Source organism: Protopterus annectens, chromosome 1.part2 (assembly GCF_019279795.1).
Source record: "Protopterus annectens isolate FY-2018-M chromosome 1.part2, PAN1.0, whole genome shotgun sequence".
In the NCBI taxonomy this organism is placed as follows: domain Eukaryota; kingdom Metazoa; phylum Chordata; order Ceratodontiformes; family Protopteridae; genus Protopterus; species Protopterus annectens.
In genome coordinates, this window is record NC_056727.1 from 505,872,462 (window position 1) to 505,899,300 (window position 26,839).

A 26,839-nucleotide genomic window follows, 5' to 3' on the forward strand; every position below is an offset into this window, starting at 1 on the left:
TAACAGACAAACTGAACAGGTCTGCTATTCTGCCTCATGAGTGGTTTCTTAATCCCAACATGATGAAAAGGATTTTTTCATTGAGAGTGCCAGCATTTCTGTGACTTCTTTACCTTGCCTCTGAGCAGAAAATACAGCAACTACTTTACTACTTTGCCCTGTCTCCCCCTCCCCCATCTGGGGAAGTAATCGCGAGATACCCTTCTACACACTTGGCCTCCCCAGGACTTCCATGTGCCTTTGTTTCAAGACCCTTAACCTTCTTACAGAAAGCAATCCAGATGAATTACAAAGTAATCTTCATTGCTCCTTATTGGTATCTACAAATATTAATTCCAGAGTTCTTACAGAAAACAATCCGGTTAAAGAACAGAGTAATCCTCATTGCTTCTTTTTTGACCTGTACACTTACGGTTCCCCCTTCTTTGGCCTTATCTGATGTGAAAACCATAGACTCTGGACCCTGCTGCAAATCCTCTGTCCCATCCACATGCTTTGACTCACTCAAACATTCTGAACCTCAAACTGAGAGCTTGGTTCCTCCAGTTTCAGTAATTACCAGGCAGACAATTCTTCCTTCCCCACTACATCATAGCTTCCCATAAGCCTTCCATATGTAAACTCTACTTTAGAAAAATGGAAAAAATCACCTTTTGGGCTTGAGGAAGGGATATTGATTCCTTTATGGCTCCTATGGACAAAATTCTAGATGTTTTAGCTTTTCTTTTCTGTACAGGAGTTTTTTTTCCTTCAACTATTAAAGTCCAGCTAGCAGCCATTTCCGACCTTCATTACTGTTTGAGGAATATTTTTGTTTCTCACAGACTTTGCAAGACCTTTCTAAAGGAACTCTATTATTAAAGCATCCTTATAAAGATCCTAACCTTTGTTGGGATCTCAATTTGTTTTTACAGGCGTTCGTATAAGCACCCTTCCAACCGTCTGTTGACTATGAGATAAAATGTTAACTTGCAAAAACATTATTTTTTAGTGGTTATAGCTTATGCCAGAAGAATTTCAAAATACTTGCCTTATCATGCACACCCTCTTACCTCATCTTTCATAAAGATAGAGTCTCCTCAAGGACAAATCCTTCCTTTCTACCTAAGGTGATGTCAGATACTGATATTAATCAGACCATCAACTTGCCAGTTGACAACTAAAGAGAATACTAACTACATTTTGTTTAGATTTTCATAGACATTTATGTTTCCATTTATATAGAACAAAAATACATAAGGAAATCTGATTAACTTTTTGTCTCCTTTTCGAGTACAAGAGTTGGTAGACAAGTTAGCAAGGTTACCTTATCCAGATTGCTCAAATATTGTATTTCAGATTTGCATAATTCTTTAAAAGCTCTTTTTATAAAAGCTGTTGCTGCTTCAGCAGTTTCCAGTCTTCAGCTTCAATGGATAATATATGTGCAGCAACAACCTGGGCTACTCCACACACCTTTATCATTTATTACATATTAGACTTGTTCTCCAGAGGAAGAGAGTCATTTGGTTTAATGGTGTTCAAAAATATACTTCCATGAATCCTCCCAAGATCAAAGGTAGCTGGGTACTCTTTCCCATCAGTCAAGGATAACTGGAGATTGACAACAACAGATAAAGAAGTTATGTACTCACCATAACATTCATTCTGTGTTGTCCATTTTTATATATCCTTGACTCCCCTCCCTCCTTCCCCCTGCCCTAGCAGTTTTTTGGTGGAATGGGCAATATGTCTACCTTATTACTAATTGTTTATAAAAGTTTCCAAATATAGCCTCATAAAGGCATTATTTCTGTCATTCTGTTTTTTCTGCAGACTCAATCTGAGGTAACTAGGAGAGAGGCATTGTGGGTAGGACCTAAGCTTGAGGATTTTTGGTCATCGCGAGCTGTAGTAATGACCAAGTCGGTTCCGATATTTGGAACTGAACCCATCAGTCAAGGATAAATGAAGATGGACAGCACAGATGGAACATTATGGTGAGTACATAATTTCTTTTTTCTCTTTCCTAGCTGGCAGTAATGTTTTTCAACAAATGATGTCATCCAGGAGACAACCTCGACTTATGTTCAAAGTAAAATCATTACCCCCAGGAACAAGAGATCTTCTGAAGTAAGTTTTCAACATTTATTATTCATAGAACCCAATTTTCTAGCAATTTACCCTGGGTATCCTTGATTATTCTTATTGGAATTGTTCAGAATCAGTAGTGTATTTCTTTCTGTAAATCATAGTAATTATTTGACAGCATTTATGTACTGTACAGAAACATAAGAGAACTTTGTTCATTAGTGCCAAGTACAGATCTGCTAAAAGCCTAACCTCAGGGACTGGTTACATATCACTAGAGGACAAAATTACAGACCAAGCATACTAGAACTACAGGGTTGCTGACTCATTAGATTTTTGCACAATATCCCTTAATAGATGTTGATTTGTTTTGTTTAAAACTGGACTGCAGCACATTGCTATTTAGTACTATGTTAGTAAAGAATTCCTCTGTCTATTTACTTATTTGTGGGCAATAAGTACGGAGCTGTGGGAGAACACTTAGGGGGAGGACAGGAAGGGAGTAGACATTTTACTTCTTATGAGAGACAGCACAAATATAAACAACAACCAGTAGATCCAAAGAGCAACAATCCTAAACCATCACTTTAACAGTTTAGGTTAGGCAGTGCTGGTATGCAAGATAGCCTGGAATTCTAGAGGTGGCAGATCTGAAATAAAGGCATTTATTTAGCACATTCGGCTGATTGTTTAAAAATGTATTGTCACACTTTAAGAGTACATCACAGCAAACTTGAACTGATCTTTTTGTATTTATTTGGGCAGTGTTTTGAATAAATAGCTTTGTTAACTTTTTACTCAAACTTCAGCCCAAATAAATTTACAATTTCCCTTAGTGATGCCAACTAAGGGCTCTTCCATAGACTATAATCGGGGAGTTTTTGCTCCTGTGCAGAAAGCATGGATGTTTTTCACATTTTCATTGAGTTAATGTCATTGAGGTTAAAGATAATTTTTTACTTTCAGTGACATCAACTTGGGGAAAACTAATTTAATGTTGCTGTCTTAATGACTGTTGCAATTTAATAAATTTTAGAGGAAAATCATTCACCAGTCTGGTGAAAATACTAATCGGCACTTTATATGCCACTTGGAGTGGTGATAAAAGGTAAGCCACTGAGTGAGACAGTACACTTTAAGTTATTATGAACATTTGCAGTTTTGACATCAAACTCTGTTTAACTGTGCTTAGAATGTTGCACGTCTTGTATATAAAATATCTGTTACCAATTTCCAAGAAAGACAAATATTTGTCAGTACTGAATGTTGTCTTGAACTGGAGCTGAATTGTAGAAGTAGTGGTTAAAGTATATGGTCAGCTAAATGAGAAAAGTATAAACCATTTGGCAAGTAGAAATTAAGACATCATTACAACAGTCACAGAGTATGTGCATGTAGTCAGACACACAAAGACAGATACACATTAAGTTATTTCCATATAAAAAAATTATGACATTTTTTTTTTAATATAAACAAATCTCTTGAGAAATGTAGATCTACTAATATTTTTGCCATCTTGCTGATATGGCAGTGCTGTTTTAAACATGATGTCCACCAAAATAAATTCCAGTCTGCCCCCATGTGTAGTGTATTAGTAATCTAAACACTTGGGGTATGAACAGAACCCACAGCCTTCTGATCTTTTCAGCATCAAATGTAAACATGAGCTCTCTACCTAGCCAGTAACATGAGATTATATTTTAGGAAATGCAACAAGAACATTAAAGACTTTTGCCACATCCTTTTGCATCAGTTTCCAGAAAAGTTCCTACCATTAAAAGCTAGTGGTAACTGAACATGCTAAAAGAGCAGCTTCTTGTGCCATTACCTGAATCCACACAATACCCCTTCCTGTGTAACACGGGGAAGCAGTTTACAACATTACAGGGAAATTAGGGGATGGTAAGTAGGTAGGTATGTTGGTGGGCATTTTGGGCCATTTCAAGAGGCTACTCAATAGAATTTCTTCATATATCCCATTCTTCTATACTATAAAGTTCCTCATGTCATGTTCAGAATATTTTGGCTCTGTGTTGCAGTAGTTTTTCAAAAAGAAAACAATGCAGTCAGATGTGGACTACCAAAAAGTGTCAGGTTTCTGTTTGAGACTATTTCTGGTCCCAGTAAAGCATTGGATTTGGTAGCTAGAACTGATCTTTCAAAACTTTAGTGGCTTTGTCCTTGTTAAACAAACAAGAATTGTATCTCTGAAGAAATAATACCTTTTATAGAAAATAATTTTTTTCATAGTAACTCTGGGCATGGTGCATGTTTATCTTCATATTTCTGTAAGGCCTGTTTGTATGACATGTTTGAGTAGTTCATAGGGTCATAGGTAAATCCTAGGCTAGCTGCGCTTGCTGGTCAAGTTAATCTTAGCCAGTTTCTCTTCTGGTGCTTGAATTAACCTATCCCATTTGATGTTAGATTGGCCTTACCATCCCATGGTCAGTAATTTGATGTTACCCTATTTAGAATAGTTGTGATCATACCATAGATAATTTGAGGGAACCCATGAATGGGATTAAGCATTTAGGGAGCTGCCTCTGCCCATTAGTAGTACAGGGAGCAGTCCTGGATTAAATTTTCTATTACCCATCCATATATCCAAGCTGTGCTTGAATATGCACAGGAATGAGCTTTGTTTTAAGTGGATGAGGAGTCCGTTCCAGCGCAGTGGTATCCTCTGAGAGATATACCTGTATCGCCAAGCCATTCTGTTGATATTGCAGAAGAGGTTTAGATCCCTGGACAGAGTGTTTCTAATGCCTTTTGATTTGATGATGTGCAGTAATTCCATCGGTATTTGGTCAGAAGATGGCTTGTTGCTGCATTGTTGCAACACGAGTCACAGTGAGTCTGTAGGATACCGAGTACAGTGACAGGCTTTGAGTTGGTCCATGTAGGACATATTGTTTATGTCTTGTATTCTTTTAGTAAAGTATTGCTGTTGGCATTCCATTTGTTGCATTTATCTGGATCGATCCGTGCCAAGAGGGGCATTATATTCAATAACTGACCTAATGAGAACTTAGTAAAAGGGGACAATGACATCTCTGAAACTAGACACAATCTCTTTGTTTATCAGCTGTGCAATATAGAAGGATTTTCTTACTACAAAGGACACATGTTGGGCGAAAGTTAAGTCACTGTCCTCATAAGTTCCCAAATCTCAAACAACTGCAGAATTCTTTTACATAAGGGATCTCCTGTCAAGGATAGCCCAATTTCTAACCAGTATACCAAGGCCTTTAGATTTTATAGGTGCAGTACATTGCATGTATGTTACCCACTTAAGGCATAGGGCATAAAGGTGACATATAGGCTAAAACTTTCAGAACTTGTTGAATTTGTTGGTCTGAATGCCTTTCTGCTCTGCTGGTTACCAAGCCATCTTCAAATAAGTGTCCAGTTAGAGGTTTCTTCTCCACCTTTTTCTTTATTGTATTGTACTTGTGTTCATGTCATCATTAATAAGAGGAAAATGTCAGTGCGTGAGAGTGCAGAGTCCCCATAAAGGCCGCCATCGCATAACTCAGTGTCTTTTTTTGTTTAGGCACTTCCCATCCCCATGCACAGTGCTGCATCTGTCAAGCATTGACCCTCATAGTTGCTTATCTTCCTTATCTATTTAGCTTGAGAACCAGCAACTTAAGCTGTTGGTCCAGGGTGCTATTGCAGAAGCCTCCTGCCCTGAGGGTCAGCTGTCTGTGAAGAAGGAGGCCAAAAACCCTAGGCCTGATCTGGTTGCTGTCCAGCTTTCTCTGGACATCTCTCTAGAAGCTAGTGAAGACCATTGAGTGCTTAACTTGGATTTCTCTCCTATTAGCTTGTCAGAAGCGGGCATAAATATGAATTCTTGCATGTCCTCAGAGGCTTTTCCGATGTCCATTCCAGACACTGAGGGGGAACCTCAACTGATTATTTCTGAGGGACCAAGGGGGAGATTTCAACTGTGAATATCCAGGGAATTGTTATGGCTAGGCTTGCATAGGCCCTAGGGCCGATAGCCTAATACCAACCTATGAATCTTAAACTAAGAAATAAGATCCACGACCAGTCAGCACAGGAACACAACATAGTTTTAATTTAAGCGCTTTTCGGTTCACAATAAACAGCCTTCATCAAAATACAAAATACAAATAAATTTCACTCCTTTTATAGAAAATAATTTTTTTCATAGTAACTCTGGGCATGGTGCATGTTTATCTTCATATTTCTGTAAGGCCTGTTTGTATGACATGTTTGAGTAGTTCATAGGGTCATAGGTAAATCCTAGGCTAGCTGCGCTTGCTGGCCAAGTTAAGCCTAGCCAGTTTCTCTTCTGGTGCTTGAATTAACCTATCCCATTTGGTGTTAGATTGGCCTTACCATCCCATGGTCAATAGTTTTATGTTACCCCCTTTAGAATAGTTGTGATCATAACATAGATAATTTGAAGGAACCCATGAGTGGGATAAAGCATTTAGGGAGCTGCCTCTTCCCATTAGTAGGACAGGGAGCAGTCCTGGAGTAAATTTTCTATTACCCATCCATATATCCAAGCTGTGCTTGAACATGCACAGGAATGAGCTTTACCAGAAAGGCTCATCCAGACTCTGCTACACTTTGCTGTGAAGGAAAGGTTAGTTTGCTTTTATTGTTTGTATTTTGTATTACTTTATTGCCTTTCTATATTTTGAATACTGTGGTTTGTTTTCTTTACCTTGTGTTTTACTTGCATTCTGCTTTAACAGCATATTAAAACTTCAAGAGAGACCACAGCTCTCGCTCTTCTGAGTCAGGCAGAATTTTTCCCCACCCTACCACCCAGTTACAGTTGTCTTGTTAAATACCACTGTCTTTCTAGTTGCCTGCCTCTTATGTTAATCTGACCATATATCTCATTTCCTCTCTACTTTCACTGGCTTGTGTGAGTAATCAGAAAATCATCATTTTTGAAATCCCTCCCCTTCAACTATTTAAATTTATTGGCTATCCTACTGTATTCCATAGTGCCAGAATACAAAAGTGACCACCCCATTCAACCCATCTTGCTGTTTTAAAAAGAGTAACTCTCCACTAAACCTTAACTTTTTAAACAGGTAAAACTTAAGTTACCTACTTTCACATCTAACTTCTCTAGTGCACACTGCAGTGTGCATTTATTTTCATCTTATCTTTAAGCATCCCTGTGACTAGCACTTTCTCTAATACCTGCTGGAAAGCACTAGGAAGCCTTAAACTGATACAAGCACTCAACTTTCCTTGTTAATAAGGATAAATTAATAGTAGGCACTAAACAGCCTATAATTGCAAAGTACCTTGCTAAGTTAAGGGAAAACAGCTCCTGTACTTTACAAAAAAGCACCAAACCAGGCATGTCCAAGGGTCAGCTTCCAGTGATTTCTCCTGTCCACCTGGTGAATCTGGGCATACTGGGGCAATGCAGCAATTGCCTCATGTACACAGACAACCCTCTCCTCCTACCACCCAACACTACAACCTGTGAGAGATGCACTTACATAGCCAAAATGGAAGCAAAGCTCTCTCCACCTAAGATTGTGTTAGACAGTCAAGAGGAGAAGGTTAACACCCACACTACACCTCAAGCAACACATAGCCCTTCTAAACCCACACCACCAGCACCCACATATAGCAACACTAAATCCACATATGCGGAGGCCCTTAACTGTAACCTGCCCAAGCAACAAGGACCTCTGAAGCTGAAACGCAAACAAACACCAATCACAACCAAAGTGTCACATAGTTCACAACACCAGTGTGCCACCCAGCAACAGCCCCTAAGGCAAGACAATGTACCTAACACTTTAGTCATTGGTGACTCTATAGTCTGGCACACTGATGTCCCTCTCACCAGGTTGAACAAGGAGAAAATTACAGTCAGCTGCCTGTCGGGTGCCAGGATCCGTCATATAACGCATGCATTTAAATCACTCCACAGCAAGTACAAATATTACTCTGTCATTGTCCATGTTGGAGTGAATGACTTGAGACGTACCTCCCTGGACTACATGAAAAGAGACATGGAAGAGCTCTTGGATCATGTGGCCCAGGCAGGTATGACCCTAGCCCTGAGTAGCATCCTGCCTTTGCCCAGAATTATACCACAATATAAGGACAAAATGATTGACTTCAACAATTGGCTAAGCTTCTGGTGTCATTCAAAGGGATCCAGTATCTGTCTGCCTGGGACGACATGACTGACAGACCACGATGCTTTGCCAGAGATGGTCTGCACCTGTCGCCCCTGGGATTCAGGTTACTGGCTAAGGCTCTTGCCACCCCTATAGTGCCTTTTTTAGGCAAAGTTCAAAGGACAAAACCACCACTGTAACAGGTACAAGCATGCAAAATCTGAAGGTAATGCTACTCAATGCTAGAAGTCTAAACCTCAAAATGCACTCTCTCGAGGCACTCCTAAAAATGGAGAACATCGATATTTGTGCAGTAACTGAGGCCTAGTTCAAGGCTCCAGAGACCACACCTGCAATACCAGGCTACAACGCTTACCACACTTTTCGGCCACCAAACCAGGACCGGAACACTAAAGGTGGAGGAGTGTCAATATTCACCAAGGATATTCACACCACCAGGCTACTTGCTCAACACAATGCGTCTGAAATTCTCCAGGTGCAACTAACAGTAGGTAAGACTGCAATCCAAATTGTAGCTTGCTACAGATCCCCCACCATACCCCAAGATTCTCACTACACCTTTCTAAACATACTGGAAAATATTAAGATAGAACCAAACACCCTAATACTGGGTGATTTTAACTACCCTACCATTAACTGGGAAAACTACTCATGTACCAACACCTTTGCCCAACGGTTCTTGGAATTCATAAATTCCAACGCCCTGGATCAACTAATCCATAGTCCCACCAGGGGCTCCAGTATCCTAGACCTGGTCATTACCAACATGGGAAATCGATGCTCCACACCTATGGTCACCCCCTCGTTAGTCAGGTCTGACCATAAGCTAATCACCCTTAACATCCACATCCCACCCCCACCCCCCAGTAAGGAAACCTCCATACAAAACTTCTCCAAAGCCAACTTCATGCTACTCAAGTCAGAAGTGACAAACATCATGACACCCATGCAGACGGGAACTAAAAGTTCAACTGCTGAATCCTACACTAAGGCACTGTACGAGCACATCCACTCATGCATGAATCGTGCCATCCCATATAGAACCAAGATGCTCTCATCCAGAAAAGGAAGCCAATCTGGTGGTCCCCTGCCATAAACAAACTTTACAACAAAAGGAAGAAACTGTTGCAGAAAAAAGGAAAATCCTAGGATGCAAAAAACTCCCTTACCAGCTTCAGTAAGAAACTGAGATCCCTCATAAAATCCTCCAAAGCTAGTTATGAAAATAAAATTGCCGAAGATTCCAAAGACAACCACAAGGCATTCTATAACTATGTCAAGAATCTAAATGGCAATGCTCAGATCTGCTCTGAGCTGAAACAGAATGGCATTAAATATACTGATCCCAAGGATATTGCCAATATCCTGGCAGATCGATTCAGTGCCAACTTCACCCCCGTCTCACCCCCTAAATGGCTCATCTCAATACCGGAAGATTGCCAAATTCCGGTAGTAACGGCCACACAGGTAAAAAATCGCACTCTGCAAAGCTAAGAATACAGCATCCATGGGACCAGATGACATCCCGGGCTGTGTACTACTATGAACTGGCACCTCACCTAAGTGTCATGTTTAATCATAGCCTCACCTCAGGTTTCGTGCCCACTGAGTGGCGCAGAGCTACAGTAATCCCACTCCACAAGGGGGGATCCACCTTGCATCCCAGAAACTACCGTCCCATCAGTCTGACAAGCCTTATCTGCAAGGCAATGGAGCGTATTATCATGGAACTTATAAACAAAGACATTGGCAACCTTCAAACACTGGACCCCACCCAGTTTGGGTTCGTGAAGGGCTGATCTTGTCTCCTGAACCTGATTGACTTCTTCGAATCAGTCTCCAGAGCCATGGACAAGGGTAAGGTGGTCCACACAGCCTATGTAGACCTTGCCAAGGCCTTTGACACCATCCCCCATTCTGGAATCATAGATAAACTTACTAAGCTGGGCATTAATCCCTATGTCACCCAATGGGTTGCTAACTGGCTTACTGATAGAACCCACACTGTAAAAGTAGCCAACTCCAAATCCATCTCCAGACAAGTGACAAGTGGAGTACCTCAGGGTTCAGTCCTGGGACCGCTCTTGTTTGGCATCTACTTCTTTGAAGTACAGGCCAACACTAAGGGACCCTGGCTAACAAAGTTCACAGATGACTGCAAACTGGGAGCCATTATTGAATCCCCAAATGATGTGGATACTCTTCAAAAGGGCCTTACAGAAACAGATGCTTGGTGCCAGAGCCATGGGCTCAAGCTCAATGCCAAGAAATGTATAGCTATCCCCTTTGGGAAAAAACACGTATCTGTAAATTACCATATAGGTGGCAGTACACTAAACACCGAAAGTGTGATAAGAGACTTAGGGACACAGGTGGACAGTGGTCTCACCTTCGATAACCACATCGCCACAACAGTCAGGAAATCCTTCTATGTGGCACACCTCATCACTAAGGGCTTTTAATCCAGAAAAAAGGAGGTCATTGTCCCACTGTACTCATCCCTCATTAGACCCATTATAGAATACAACGCCCCGTTTGGTATGTACCTCTCAAGACATTTGCAACAACTGGAAAGGCCGCAGAAATACCTCACTAAAAGAAAGCAGATGCCTTATGCTGACCACCTTAAAAAACTCCAGCTATACTCTTGTCGCATATCGTCTACTCAGAGGCGATCTCTGCTTAACATACAAGGCCATGTCAAACCTAGAGCTGTTGGACATGCTATACTTAAAGAAATCCCAATCCCTCAGAGCCACATGCTCCAGGGATCTAAACCTTGTCATCACAATAAACAAAACATGCTGGAGGGATAGATTCCTGACCCAGAGACTCCGCAGACTCTGGAATAGACTGCCAATACATGTCAAGCAGAGTGCCTCTTTGGCCCTCTTCAAAAGGAACCTTGACGATTGGATGGGAGAAAGTAAATTCACCCCGGGGATCATGTCAGTCACCCTGCTAGACAGGCGTCCAGGGAAGTAAATAGTGTGGGAAGAAATAGCCAGGGAATTGTTATGGCTAGGCTTGTATAGGCCCTAGGGCTGATAGCCTAGTACCAAATTATGAACCTATGAGGAGTCTGTTCCAAAGCAGTGGTATCCTCCGCGAGATGTACCTGTATCGCCAAGCCATTCTGTTGATATTGCAGAAGAGGTTTAGATCCCTGGACAGAGTGTTTCTAATGCCATTTGATTTGCTGATGTGCAGTAATTCCATTGATATTTGGTCAGAGGATGGCTTGTATGCCAGACACAGGTCATCTCTTAGTAGTCTATAGGATACTGAGTACAGTGACAGGGCTTTGAGTTGGTCCATGTAGGACATATTGTTTATGTCTTGTATCCTTTTAGTGACGTATTGCTGTTGGCATTCCATTTGTTGCATTTATCTGGATCGATCCATGCCAAGAGGGGCATTATATTCAATAACTTATCTAATGAGAACTTAGTAAAAGGGGACAATGACATCTCTAAAACTAGACACAATCTCTTTGTTTATCAGCTGTGCAATATAGAAGGATTTTCTTATGACAAAGGACACATGTTGGTCGAAAGTTAGGTCACTGTCCTCATAAGTTCCCAAATCTCGAACAACTGCAGAATTCTTTTACTTAAGGGATCTCCTGCCAAGGATAGCCCAATGTCTAACCAGTATACCAAGGCCTTTAGATTTTATAGGTGCAGTACATCGCATGTATGTTCCCCACTTAAAGCATAGGGCATAAAGGTGACATATAGGCTAAAACATTTAGAACTTGTTGAATTTGTTGGTCTGAATGCCTTTCTGCTGTGCTGGTTACCAAGCCATCTTCAGATAAGTGTCCAGTTGAGATTTCTTCTCCACCTTTTTTCTTTATTGTATTGTACTTGTGTTCATGTCATCCAATAAGGGAAAATGTCAGTGTGAGAGGCAGAGTCCCCATAAAGGCCATCGCAACCAGTGTCTTTTTTTGTTTAGACACTTCACATCACCATGCACAGTGCTGCATCTGTCAAGCATAGACCCTTCATAGTTGCTTATCTTCCTTATCTATATACCTTGAGAACCAGCAACTTAAGGTGTTGGTCTGGGTGCTGTGGCAGAAGCCTCCTGCCCTGAGGGTCAGCTGTCTGTGAAGAAGGAGGCCAAAAACCCTAGGCCTGATCTGGTTGCTGTCCTGCTTTCTCTGGACATCTCTCTAGAAGCTAGTGAAGACCATTGGGTGCTTAACTTGGATTCCTCTCCTATTAGCTTGTCAGAAGCCAGCATAGATATGAATTCTTGCATGTCCTCAGAGGCTTTTCCGATGTCCATTCCAGACCTGAGGGGGAACCTCAACTGATTATTTCTGAGGGACCAAGGGGGATTCCTCAGACTTTGGTAAGGGAAGAGATTTCTACTGCTATTATAAAATCTTGCCAAGGATCTGAACCACAGAGTTTCTTTTGGGTGGACATTCCACTTACGAAATAACAACAACAAAAAAAAACGAACACATTATCCCTTTTGGTAAAGATCCCCAGCGTAAATGGCAGGATTTTACTCAGAGTCTGTTCAGTTCTTTAATGGCTTTGAAGCCTCCTCAAGGGGAGTTTGTCCCTTCTCCTCTCTGGTCTTCCACCCCTGTTAACAGGTCTAAGGAACTGGATTCCTCAGATTAGGACTTGGACTCTGGGGAGGAATCTCTAGCTTCCTCCCCTCAAATTCCTTCTCTAGGCTATGGTTCTGAGGAAGAGAATTCTTTGAGTCCACACTCCTCTTTGGAGAAAATTATCTTTTGGGGATACTATTACTCATATGATGGAGTACTTCAAATGGGATTGCTCCCAGGTCTTTGATATTCAAAAAAGATTTTTACAGATGGAGTATCATAAGCCATCTGCTGTTCCTCCTGTTTTGGCAGCCCTTTTGGCACATTTTCTGCTACCTCTGTGGCTTTTGAATCTCAACTCCCAGACCCTGAAAACTAATAGTTTTTACAGAGTGCCTGAGGATTGAAAATGTTTGTCCAAGTGCCCTTCTGCTGATCCTTCTGTAGTTTCATGTTTCTCGACAACCTGTCTAAGCTTTTGCCATCTATTTAAGCTTGTTCCCTCAAATAAGGATAGTTGAGATATGGAGAGGTTGGGTAAAAAAGTACTGCTTCCACCTTGGTTTTAGGGCTATAAATTACAAAGCCCACATGACCAGGTGTGTTTTGGCCCTTCTTTTTCAGGTAGCTGTGGTGGTCTCTGACCATTTTGATTCTGATGGGAAAGCTTCAGATTCTTCCCTCTTTGGATCCACTTCCCAAGTCACCCATAACTCCATAAAATGCAGCTCTGATGCTGGTAATAACTCTTCCAGGGCTGCTGCTTTTTATTCTGAGATAAGGCATTATTCTTAGCTACATCAACATTCTAACTCTACATGATGATGTTAAAGCCAAGCTGTTGGATGTCTATATGGATAATATAAATCTTCTTGGGACAGCTGCTGCCGACCTGTTTAAGTCTCTTCAGGATAAGGGTAAGGCCTTGCAGGAACTCAAATATATTTTTGTCTTTCCTACCCTCAAATTCTAAAGGAATTACCCTTCTAAGTCTGCCTTTTTCCACAGACAGACTCACTCACCTCCCAAGGTTAAGAAGGGATCTAGGCATATTCTTCCTGCTAAATCTACTCATACAGCTCCATCTCAGAAGCTTTCCTTTCAGGATAAGCCTGTTTTCATTTGACATTTGGCCTCCTCTTCCCCTCAGCCAGGTCCCCCTGTCTTTCTGCATCTCCCTTACAAAATGGTATCAGATTACCTAAATCTCCTGGGTGCTATATGCAATTTGTCAGGGGTATTTCATAGTTTGGAATCCCTCTACCAGACATTCCACAGCTTCCTCATTTTCCAGAAATTTTGCAGTCCCTTTTGGATTTGGACACCATTCAGCCCCAATTGGGAATGGGATTTTACACCAGAATGGTTTTGGTTCTGCAAAAGAAGGGTACCTAGAAACCAATTCTGGATTTTTCTCTGCTGAGCACCTTTCTCAAGGTCCTTTCTTTTTGAATGCTGTCTCTTCAGACATTGTTTCCTCTTCTTCCTCCCCAGGCCTTCTTGGTTTCCCTGAACCTCATGGATGTTTGCCTTCAAACCCCATTCACCCTCTATTCAGGAAATGTTTATGTTCCTCTGTTTATTCCTCTCATTTCTAATTCTCCGATGTGCCCTTTGGCCTTTCTACTGCACAGGATATTTACCATATGCCTCAATCCTGTCATTGCCTTCTGCAGACCTTGAGAGATACAAATTTCACCTATCTGGACAACCTACTTATTCAGGCTCCCTATCCAGGCAGTGTGTTGTGGGATCTCCACTTTACCATTTATCTTTTGGCAAAGTCTGGGGTTCACCATAAACCTCAAAAAAATCTGTTCTGATGCCCTCCCAGGATCATATTTTCCTGGGGTGCTGGCTTTAAACTCTTCCCTTGTTGACTTCTCTTCTTACTCCAAAGGTTTTGTTTCTGACAACCTTTTTTAAGTCTCTCTTTCCTTTGTCCTTTCTTATGGCCAGGGACTTTCTCTGGATTCTGGAGTTTACAGCCTTCACTATTCCTGTGCTTTCTCTCACCAGGCTCCATATGATGAAGCTACAGTGCTACCTCAGATCAGTATGGCTTCAACATTGTCACTCTCTGGAGTCCCCTGCTCCTCCTTTCCTTGTCTCAAACTCTAGTTTCAGTGGTGAATTCAACAACTATGTCTCACTACAGGGATTCCCTTCCAGACTCCAATTCCATCTCAAGAACTGCTCACAGATGCCTCATACTTGGGGTAAGGGGCCTCTTTATTCCTCTAAAGGTCCAGGGTCTCTGGCTTTCTCACCGAGAGTCAGATAATATCACTGTAAAAGAGATGAGAACTCTACTTCTGTCTGTGCAAGTTTTTTTATCCCCTTTTCTACCTGTCCCCCTCAAAGTCTTCATGGACAATACCACTGTGATGCGGTACATCAACAAGCAAGAGGCACAAGGTCCTATCCTCTTTACAGATTAGCTCTTCAGGCATGGAATCTGGCTATCCAATATCAAGTGACTCTTCGGGCAGTCTACATTCCCTCAGAGCACAGTCTAATGGCATACTCATTGAGCAAGTCCAGCACGCAGGCTCACAAATGAATGTTTCACAGAGATGTGTTTCTGGACATAGTCCTTCTATTGGGTATTCTTCAGGTAGATCTTTTTGCCTTCCCTCTGAACAGACAACTTTCTCTTTTCTGTTCCAGAGTACCCAGTCCTCTGACATGGAAAGTGAATGCCCTGTCTTTTTCTTCAGTGGGAATGTCCCTATACGTCTCCACCCCCTTCCTCTGTTGCCTCACGTTTTGCACAAAATCTTGCTGGTAACTCCCCTTTGGCCCAGATAGCATTGTTCTTCCCTTCATTATCAGTTGGCCAAGGATTATCACCACAAGTTACCTCACCAGGTGAATCTTCTCACACAAGACAAGGGATCTCTTATTCATCCTCACCTGTCAGCTCTTCAGATGACTCTGTGGGTGATAGGGTTTTGATTCCTTTTTGGCACCTCCTTTTAGAGGAAGTGCTCTGGGTTTTGCAAGAGGCCAGAAAATCATGCATATCCAAAGAGATTTTCTGTCTGGTGCTTCTCTCACCATCAGGATCCCCTATTGGTGAGGGTTCCTCTGATTCTCTCTTATTTGTATGATCTGCTCCATGCTGTGTTGGATATTCTTCAGTTAAATCTCACCTTTTAGCACTTTCAGCTCGTCTGCTCTTAAACCTCCTTTGGCCTCTTGTTTTGAGATCAAGTGATTTTTAAAGGCATCCCTCATATATCACCTTTATGCCCTACGCCTTACACTGGGAGTCTGCGTGTGATATACAGCGCCTATAAAATTTGAAGGATTTGGTATAATGGCCAGACATCGTGCCATCCTTGGCAAGAGATCCTTTATGTAAAGAATACTGTAACAGTGAAGAGAACGGCATCTACTGCTTTGGTAAGATTTTACACAGTTGTGCTTTCCCAGGGTAGATGACTTCCCAAAGGATACAGTAGTGCATGTTTTGGCATTTAATGTCAATCCCTGATTCTGTCACCAGATATCTGTTTGGGCAAACCTTCTTGCAGAATGGCAAGTAATTTAAGTATTCATTAACTGTTCCCAGCTTGCAATCATCTTCAAACTTTGTCAATCAGAGCTCTTTGGTATTTGGCTTTTACTTCAGAGATGCAGATGCCAAACAAGAGAGGTCCCAGCACTGAAACATGGAAGACTCCACTGGTGACTGGTCCCTTTGTGGAGGTAGCTTCCCTTATTTTGGTCTCCTGCATCCTATCTGTGAGCCTTTTGACAATCCAGCAAGTGATATAGGAATGTTCTTCGTGTTTCACTGTTGCAGTCATTACATTTGGGTAATCTGCTGGCAGGTTGCCCTCAGTCGGCCTGAATTCCAAAGTCTTGGGTCCTGCATCGATTGCTGTCTTCTCTTCCATGACGTCAGGTCATTAGGGGTATAAAACATGCAGCCAACACCATTTTCTTTAGTCTTTCTTGCCACGCAGTGCCCGAAGCAGAAGCATTTCGCAAGTGCCGGTCGGCCGACTACTGAAATATTCGAGTTTGAGTTTCAGACTGAAGTCTTCACTAAAGCTAAGTGCCCCGTCGGGGAAACTGTTTTCTTGCTTTTTACCGATGTCAGAAAAAGTTAATAATTGTATTACTTGTGGGAAGCAAATACCTTATAAGGATTTCCATTTATACTGTATTCCTTGCCTAGGCCCTAATCACAACATGCCTGGCTGTCGGTTTTGGGCTAGATTTAACCAATGCACTGTTAAGCGTCGGTATATTTTTGCATCAAAGTATCTTGGACACAGATTTAACTACCCAGAAATGTCGTCGGATCGCAATCTGACTACTGGAGTACATAAAAAACGCAAAGAAAAGGACAGAGAAAGGCAGTCGAGATCCAACACCGATGACGAAGCTTCTCCTAAGCCAGTCGCTGGTTCACCGGTAATCAGTGAGGTGCTTTTGCAGCCCCTGATACCCGCTACCTTCGAGTCGCAGGCCTCTACCGACACCCATGTGGAGTCCGGCATGCTGCAAGATACTCAAGGTATTGGACCGACGGATGTAACTCCCCCGGATGGGTCCGGAGCCGCTGAGCAGGCACCGGCTTCTGAGGGTGTATTCAGACCTCAACATTTGTATATCAAGCCAACGACAGCTGCAAAACCAAAGACAAAAGCAACTTCTAAAAACCTGACACATGAGCCACGTGCACAGGCCTCTATGCCTAAAAAGCAGATGATCAAAATGGCTGAAGACCTTATTACTTTGATCAGGGATACCCATCCCCCTCCAGATAAGGGGCCTAGGCAAGACACTGATTATGAATCTTCAGATCAGGTTTCTATTTCTTCTGATTCCTCTTCTGATCAGGAATTATCTATACCTCCCTATGAGGATTCTGATGCTGAGGAGTCTATTCCATCTGCATCTCCTCCTGAGGATTATTCATTTGGAGAAACCTTGCATACTTTGAGGGAGCATTTTCACTGGGAGAGTCAAGACTTCTCAGAGTCAAAAAAGAGGCTCAGGGATTTCCCTCTTCTCCCTCAGCACAAGCCTTTAGCCATTCCCCCTGTTTTAGACATTGTGGATGATGTGTTTTCAGAGTCAAGCTTGACCCCTGACTCCTTACCTCCGGCTCCCAGTAAGCCTGACAGAAATTACAGGGTCCCTGACTCACATAAAGTTTTATTTAGAAAACCTGCTGCTGATCCTGAAACTATTTCACAGGGTCCAAAGGGAGTTAAGGCCTCAACAGCAAAAAATCCTACCCCCTCTGACAAGAGATTCAAGGGCACTAGACAGATGGGGAAAAAAGGTTTATACATCTGCAACCTTGGCAATCAGGGCCTTAAACTGTCAATTTCATATGCGAAAGTACCAACAACATGTTATGGGATTGCTGAAACAGAAAATGATGTTGATTTCAGAATGTGCAGAAAATAAAGAATTGCAGGAATTATTGCATGCAGCTGAACAAGTTGGAAAGCATACTTTGCAATGTGGTTTTGATTCCTTAGAGGCCTCCTGCAGGGCCGCAGTTACTGGATCTGTGATTAGAAGGCATGCCTGGTTAAAGGAACAAAATTTGCCTGATCATGTTAAAGCAAAATTGCTAGATGCACCTTTACAGCATGATTCTCTGTTTGGTATTAAGGCAGAAGAGGTTTTAAAGAAAATGGAAGACAAAGCTAAGACTATGCAAACTGTTGAAGACTTCTTACAAGTGCAGCCACCAAGATTCAGTAGACACTGGCCTACAAAAAAATTGGTCCTTTCCTGTGTCAGACAGAGCTCAAAGGGGCAAATCCAGACGCCCTAAGGGTTCCAGATACCAGGCACAAGATTCATACAAGTCAAAGCAATGGGGTGCTTCTACCTCCACATCTGGAGGAGATAAAGCGCAAACCTACAGAAAACAATCCCAATGACTTCCCTCTGCCTACACCAAGCACTTATCTTTTGGCAGCACCCATAGGGGGAAAGTTAGCACTTTTTGCTCAAAATTGGCAGTTTATAACCCAGGACAAGTGGGTACTAAACATCGTATCACAGGGATACAGATTCCATTTCCACACTCTGCCAATGGCAAATGGTTGGCCAGATCTGCCAAAAAATCAATGGGCAGAGGCACAAAAACAGGTTACGTCCCTCATGGATATGGGGGCCATTCAGCCAGTACCAGAACAGGAAAAAGGACAAGGTTTTTACTCAAGACTGTTCTTGGTACCCAGAAAGGACAAGGTCTGGTGGCCAACACTGGATTTATCGATTTTAAACACATATCTGGACATTCCAAAATTCAAAATGCTGACTTTGCAGCAGCTTCTGCCCATGCTGGGCAAGAATGCTTGGCTGGTAACACTAGATCTAAAAGAGGCATACCTGCATGTCCCAATAAGACAATCGTGCAGAAGATACCTCAGATTCAAGGCTGGCTTAATGCATTACCAATTCTCTGCACTGCCCTTTGGCTTATCTACTGCGCCCAGGGTCTTTACAAAGTGCCTGGCACCAGTAATTGCATTTTGCAGACAAAGAAGTATACAAATATATCCTTACTTAGACAACTGTCTCATTCAAGCAGAGAACAAGGACATTCTTCTTCGACACCTGGCGTTTGTGAAAAGGCTTCTAACATGCCTAGGGTCCACAGTAAATGAAAAGAAATCACAACTGGTACTCTCTCAAAAGATGACATTCCTGGGTGCAAGCTTGAATACAACTGCCCAGATGGCTTACCTCATGCCAAACAAGCAAAGGCAACTGATTACTTACTTCAAACTGATGGCAACAAAGACCCAGTTATCTGCAAGACAAATTCTGCAGGCTCTGGGCTTCAAGGCATCCTGCATCCTACTGATTCCATATGCAAGACTGCATATGAGGAAACTTCAGTGGTGCCTAAAAAGTTTATGGAGTCACCATTCTCACAGTCTGAAAGCAATGATTCCTCTCATTCCCTGCCTGCAACAGGAGTTTCTATGTTGGGCAAAGGCATGTCACCAAAACATGGGACGGGCCTTCACTCTCCCCCCTGCCAGCCAAACCTTAACAACAGACGCATCAGATTATGCATGGGGGGCCCACCTGGCAGGAAGATGCATTCAGGGCATATGGTCACCAAAACAAATGCATCTACATATCAACCAGAAAGAGATGCTAGCTGTTCAAAATGCCCTAACAGCCTTCAAGGACTTACTTCATCCAGGACAACTACTGATAAAGACGGACAACACCACAGTCATGTGGTATATAAGCAAGCAAGGGGGCACACACTCATACCCCCTTTGCAGATTAGCTATGGCACTGTAGGACACAGCTTTGACCTACCAAATACATCTTCAAGCTCAATTCCTGCCAAGAAAACAAAATACACTGGCAGACGATTTAAGCAAAAACCTTATGGATCCTCACGAGTGGAAACTAAATCCACAAGTCTTCAGCATGGTAACAGAGAAATGGGGGAGCCCAGACATAGATCTATTTGCCTCTCCTCAAAATTATCAATTGAAAAGATTCTGCACAAGGACTTATCACTGACAAGTATGGAAAATGAACACCTTTTCCTTCAGTTGGAAAAACCTATCAGTTTACACCTTTCCTCCTCTGCCTCTTCTCCCCAAGGTCCTCCTAAAAGTCAGACAAGAGAAACCAAAGATGATACTAATTGCCCCGGACTGGCCCCACCAGTACTGCTACCCAGTCCTAAGGAACATGACTCAAAACCCAGCTTGGCCCTTACCTCAAAGACCTCAACTACTGTCTCAGCAAAACAATCAGATCCTGCACAATCAACTACAGACACTGAACCTAGCAGCATGGCTGATCATGTAGTTATACAAACAACACCTCTCAGTAAAGCTGTGATGGATGACATTTTGGAAGCCAGAAGGCCTAGTACTAGAAAATCTTATGCTGACAAATGGAAGAGATTCTGTGCTTGGAATCAAGCACAAGGAACTGATACTTCAGAACCAAATATTCCTCAGATATTACAATACTTAACTGAGATGCTTGACAAAGGCCTATCTTTCTCATTAATTACAATCCATGCCTCTGCCATTTCGGCTCATTATAATACAGAGCCACCAATCTTTTCTCATCCTTTACTAAAGCAGTATTTTAGAGGAGCCAAAAATTTAAGGCCTCCTAGAAGATCACCATTACCTGCATGGAACCTCAATTATGTGTTGGAAAAGCTCACCCTGCCTCCATTTGAATCAGCCGCTACCACTGATATAAAGTTCTGATCATGGAAAACAGCTCTGCTACTAGCAATTACTTCAGCAAGAAGAGTTTCAGAGCTACAGGCCCTCATGGCTGTAGACCCTTTTATCATATTTTACCCAGACAGGGTGTCTCTGAGGGCAAATTCTTCTTTTATGCCTAAAGTAGTTTCCAATGTGGCTCGTAACCAAACAATTCATCTGTCAACCTTTTATCCAAATCCGCAGAACAAGGGGGAGAGAATTCTGCATTCCTTGGACGTACACAGACAGCTAAGATTCTACTTGAGCAGGACTAAAGCTCTAAGAAAAACTGAGCAATTACTGGTGTCATATGCTGCAGGATTAGAAGGAAAGGCTGTTTCAAAGCAGACAATTTCAAAATGGATAACCCACTGCATCCATTTCTGCTACTTACACCATGGTAAACCTGTGCCCAAGGGCATTAGGTCTCATTCCACCAGAGCTGCTGCTACTTCAGCAGCCTTTCTCAGAGGAGTACCAACCAAAGACATTCTAGAGGCTGCTACTTGGAGTTCTGTTCACACCTTCACAAAGCATTATCATTTGCCTCTGTAAGTCCAGGGCAGGCTTTGCCACTGCAGTTCTGCAGGGCCTTATAGCCACACCTAATGCTGTTTAGCTCCAGCCTCCCAACCATAGCTTTGGGATTCTACCCAAATGTAATGACTGCAACAGTGAAACACGAAGAACATAGTACAGTTGTGTACACTTACCATAAATGTAGATGTTCAAGTGTATTCACTGTTGCAGTCCAGGTTACCCTCCAGCCATCCCCCTGTCATACTACCTATGTGGTGTATTTGCTTGTAGATGAAGGTAAATTATTTATTGATGCATGTATATTATATATATATATATATATATATATATATATATACATATATATATATTTTTTTTTGCTACATTTTTGGGGGCACCTGACATCGGGGGCAAGAAAAATTAAAGAAAATAGCATCGGAATGGAAGAGAAGACAGCAACTGAAGCAGGACCCAAGACTTTGGAATTCAGGCTGACTGAGGGCAACCTGCCAGCAGATTACCCAAATGTAATGACTGTAACAGTGAATACACTCGAACATCTACATTTATGGTAAGTGTACACAACTGTACTATTTATTCCCTGTTTGTTTAGTTTTTCTACTGTGCCTGAGTGGGGGATTGTGTCGAGGTATGTGGTGTGTGCTGATGTATTTCATGTTTCACTTTTGCAGTCATCACACCTGGGTTATCTGCCTGCAGATAGCCCTCAGTCGGCCCGAATACCAGAGACTTAGTATTTTTGCGTCGGTTGCTGTCGCTCCAGGACTGAAGTCAGGTCGTCAGGAGTATAAGAACAGGCAGCTGACGCCATTACATCAGTCTTTCTTGCCGAGGAGCCCAAAGCAGAAGCAGATAGCATTAAGGCCGGTCGGCCATTACCTGAGTTTTCATTTCCGAATTGAATCATCCTGAAGTCTTCTAAAGCTAAGTACCCCGTTGGGGATCCTTTTTTCTTGCTCTAACCGATGTCAGAAAAAGTTAACAATTGTCTCGCCTGTGGAAAGCAAATACCACACTGAGATTTCCATTCTTACTGCATCACATGTTTAGGCCTAGACCACGACGTACCTTGCTGTTGGTTTTATGCTTTGTTCAACACCCGAACTCTTCATCATTGGGCCCTTATTGTCGCTAAATACTTTCCCTCTCTATCTTCATATTGCGAAATGGCTTCGGTAACCATCCGACTTCCGATCTTCTGAAAAAACGTAAAGACAAAGACAGAGACAGATCGCACAGGTCCAAAACTGCCGACAGTGCTTCCGTTAAGCTAGTCACCAGTTAGCCGGTACTCAGTGAGGCGCTTTTGCAGCCCCTGATGCCCAATTCAATGGATTCGCAGGCCGCTACCTGGACCCGTTTGGAGTCCGGTATGCCGCGAGACTCTTCTTTGACTAAGGAACCTGCAGATGTCTCTACCTTGGATGGGTCCAGAGCCACTATATTTGACTCAAACCGACGACTTCTTTCATGTCTTCAGTTCTGTCTAAAACTACCAAGTTTCTAAAGTCAAGAGTATGAGCTACGCCTAAAAAACCGACGACCCAAACTCAAGCACCTGCTTCCTTGCCACATCATCAAATGCTTAAAATGGCAGAAGACCTGATTATGCTGACTGGGGAAGTCAACCTTCCCCTGTTAAAAGAAAAAGCGATCTGTCCCCAGCAGGTTTAACAGACCAAGAGCCCGACGACTATGAGGTTTCTGAATATGAAGACATGCCTTTATCTGCTTATGAGGATTCAGATGTAGAGGAAACCATTCCCTCTGCTTCTCCTCCAGAGGATTTTTCTTTTGGTGAAACTCTACATACTTTAAGAGAGCATTTCCACTGTGAATGCCAAGACTATCCCCAGTCCAAAAAGAGACTCAGAGAATTTTTAGATTTGCCACAACATAGACCTTTAGCAATTCCTCCTGTTCTGGATGTTGTGGATGATATCTTTATGGAATCCAGTTTAACTCCTGATACTTTACCCCCTGCTCCAAGGAAACCAGACAGGACTAAAAGCAACTACAGCTAAGAATCCCACCCCTTCGGGCAGGGATTCCCAAGCTTTAGAGAGATGGGATAAAAAAGTATACACCTCTGCAACTCTCGCCATTAGGGCAGTGAATTGCCAGTTTCACATGCTGAAATACCAGCAACATGTTATGGAACTTATTAAGCAAAAATCATCTACCTTTACAGACTGTGCAGAAAATAAAGAATTACAAGAGCTTATGCATTCTGCCAAGTCAGCAAGCATACTTTGCAGTGTGGCTTTGATGCCCTAGAAGCATCTTGCAGGGAGCAGTCACTGGTTCTGTACTGAGAAGACATGCTTGGCTTAAGGAGCAGACCTTGCCAGACCATGTCAAATCAAAATTACTAGACGCCCCATTGAGCAAGGACAATCTGTTTGGCACCAAAGCAGAAGAGGTTCTAATAAAGATGGAAGAAAAAACTAAATCTATGCAGACAGTCAAAGATTTTTTTGCAAGTGCAGCCTTCTAGATTCAGTAGGCATTGCCTCTCGAAACATTAGTCCTTTCCAGCCCCCTCAAGGCCATCTCAAACTAGATCCAGGGGAAACATACCCCCCCCCCAGATTACAGTCTCAGGGTATGCAGAGATCTAAGCAGTGGTGTGCCTCCACTTCTAAAACAGGGAGTGCTAAGTCACCCCCTTTCGGAAATAATTCACAAGTACTTCTCAACTCCACTCCTCACCTCTGCCCAACTGCCCATGCCCCTAGGAGGAAAACTTGCCCATCATGCAAAAAACTGGTCCTGCATCACCAAAGACTGACGGGTCCTCAGCATTGTATACCGGGGTACACATTTTGTTTCCACTCACTGCCAGCCCCAAAAGGGTTCCCAGACCTTCCTCCAAACCAGTGGGCAGAGGCACAAAACCAAGTTCAATCCCTGTTGTCCATAAGGGGAATTCAGCCTGTTCCTGCAGAAAAATAGATCAAGGGTTTTATTCCAGACTTTTCCTGGTGCCCAGAAAAGAGGGCACTTGGTGTCCAGTCCTAGATCTTTCCATACTAAACACGTTCCTGGTGGTACCAAAATTCAAAATGCTCACCCTTCAGCAGCTTCTTCCTATGCTGTCCAAAGATGCCTGGTTAGCCACCTTAGACCTAAAAGAAGCCTATCTGCACATCCCTATCAGGGACTCATGCAGGAAATACCTATATTTCAGGGCAGGATCTATGCATTATCAGTTCTCTGCACTTCCCTTTGGCTTATCCACTGCTCTCAGATTATTCACAAAATGCCTGGCTCCAACCATTGCCTATTGCAGACAGAGAAAGATTCAAATTTACCCATACTTGGACAATTGCTTGATTCAGGCAGACAGTCAGGAAAAGCTGTTGCAGCACCTGACATTTGTAAAGAACCTTCTAACCTCCCTGGGGTACACTATTAACAAAAAGAAATCAAAACTAGTCCCCAGTCAAAAGATTGCATTCCTGGGAGCAAGCTTGGACACAGCATCCCAAATGGCATTCCTTACTCCAGAAAAACAAGCCTATCTGACAGGCTACTTCCCTCAAATGGCCACCAGAACCCAGCTACCCGCAAGGAAAATCCTGCAGACCCCAGGGTTAATGGCCTCCTGCATTCTACTATTTCCATATGTCAGACTGCATATGAGGAAACTTCAGTGGTACTTAAAAAGTCTTTCGTGCCAACATTCTCAGGACCTGGAAACCATCATACCTATCATACCTTGTCTAAGGACAGAGTTTCTTTGGTGGGCAGCAGCATGCATCCACAACAAGGGACTTCCCTTTACTCAACCCCATGCTGCCCAGACCCTAACCACAGACACATCAGACTATGCCTGTGGGGCACACCTGGATGACAAGTGCATTCAGGGCCACTGGAGCCCAAGTCAAATTCATCTGTACATCAACCAAAAAGAGATGCTAGCTGTTCAGCACTCTCTGACAGCTTTCAGACCCCTACTCTCACCAGGACCCCTGCTAATAAAAACAGACAACACCACAGTTATGTGGTACATCAACAAGCAGTTAGGAACCCACTCTTACCCACTCTGCAGGCTAGCCATGGCCATGTGGAACACGACCTGGGACATGCATATTCATCTGCAAGCTCAATTCCTGCCAGGCAAACAAGACTCTCTGACAGATGGCTTAAGCAGAAATCTCCTAGACTCACACGAGTGGCAATTAGAACCCAGCACCTTCAGCCTTGTAATCCAGATATGGGGGACCCCAGAGGTGGACCTGTTTGCCTCCCCCTGCAATCAACAGCTCCATGACACCTCACAGCAGAGCCTGGAAAGTGGATGCCTTATCCCTCCAGTGGGAAAACCTCTCAATTTATGCATTTCCCCCTCTGCCTCTTCTCTCACAAATATTACTCAAGTTAAGACAGGACAGACCAAGGGCAATCCTGATTGCCCTGTACTGGCCATGCCAGCACTATTACCCACTAGTGCGCAGCCTGTCACTGGTGCCACCCTGGCACCTACCCCAGATCCCAACCCTCCTCACTCAGCAGGGGGACAGATCTTGCATCTGCAACTGCAAACCCAGAATCTTGCAGCCTGGCTTATTCCTTGAATTCTCCCCCAGTGACCAGCCTAAGCAAGCAGGTGCTGGACATTATTCTTGAAGCCAGAAGACCCAGTACAAGGAAATCCTATGCTGATAAGTGGAAAAGGTATTGTTCCTGGATTCATTCTAAAGGAGAGGACACAGCACTGCCCTCCCTGCCTCTAATCCTGGATTACTTAGCAGATCTACTTCACAGCGGCCTGTCCTCCTCCTCCATTAAGATCCATGCCTCTGCCATCTCGACTCATTACAGCACTGAGCCACCTCTCTTCTCTCACCCTCTCATCAAACAGTTCCTGAGAGGGGCAAACAACATAAGGCCACCAAGGAGAGCACCCACCCCTGCTTGGGACCTTAACCTTGTACTGGAAAAGCTCACGCTACTCCCCCCCCCCCCTTTGAGCCTGCAGCATCAGCAGAGTTAAAATTTTCTTTTGGAAAACAGCCTTGCTTCTGGCCATCACTTCAGTTAGAAGAGTGTCTGAGCTACAAACACTTATGGATGTGGAACCCTTCATTATTATTCATGCTGACAGGATCTCCCTCAGGACTAACCCGTCCTTTATGCCTAAAGTGGTGTCCAGTGTGGCTCTCAACCAATATATCCATTTGCCAACCTTCTTTCCTAATCCACAAAATGAAGGGGAAAGGATCCTGCACTCCATGGACATGCACAGACAGCTC

At 43.0% G+C, this 26,839-nt stretch overlaps 1 protein-coding gene across 1 annotated transcript in view; it reads left to right on the forward strand.

Annotated features, from left to right (window-relative positions):
- NPHP1 (nephrocystin 1) overlaps nucleotides 1-26,839 on the forward strand; it is a 1,368,595-nt gene that overhangs the window by 931,312 nt on the left and 410,444 nt on the right. The window contains exon 16 of the mRNA XM_044057279.1: nucleotides 2,013-2,112. Within this exon, the coding sequence (XP_043913214.1) occupies nucleotides 2,013-2,112 (100 nt within the window). The remainder of the gene's footprint in view (nucleotides 1-2,012; nucleotides 2,113-26,839) is intronic.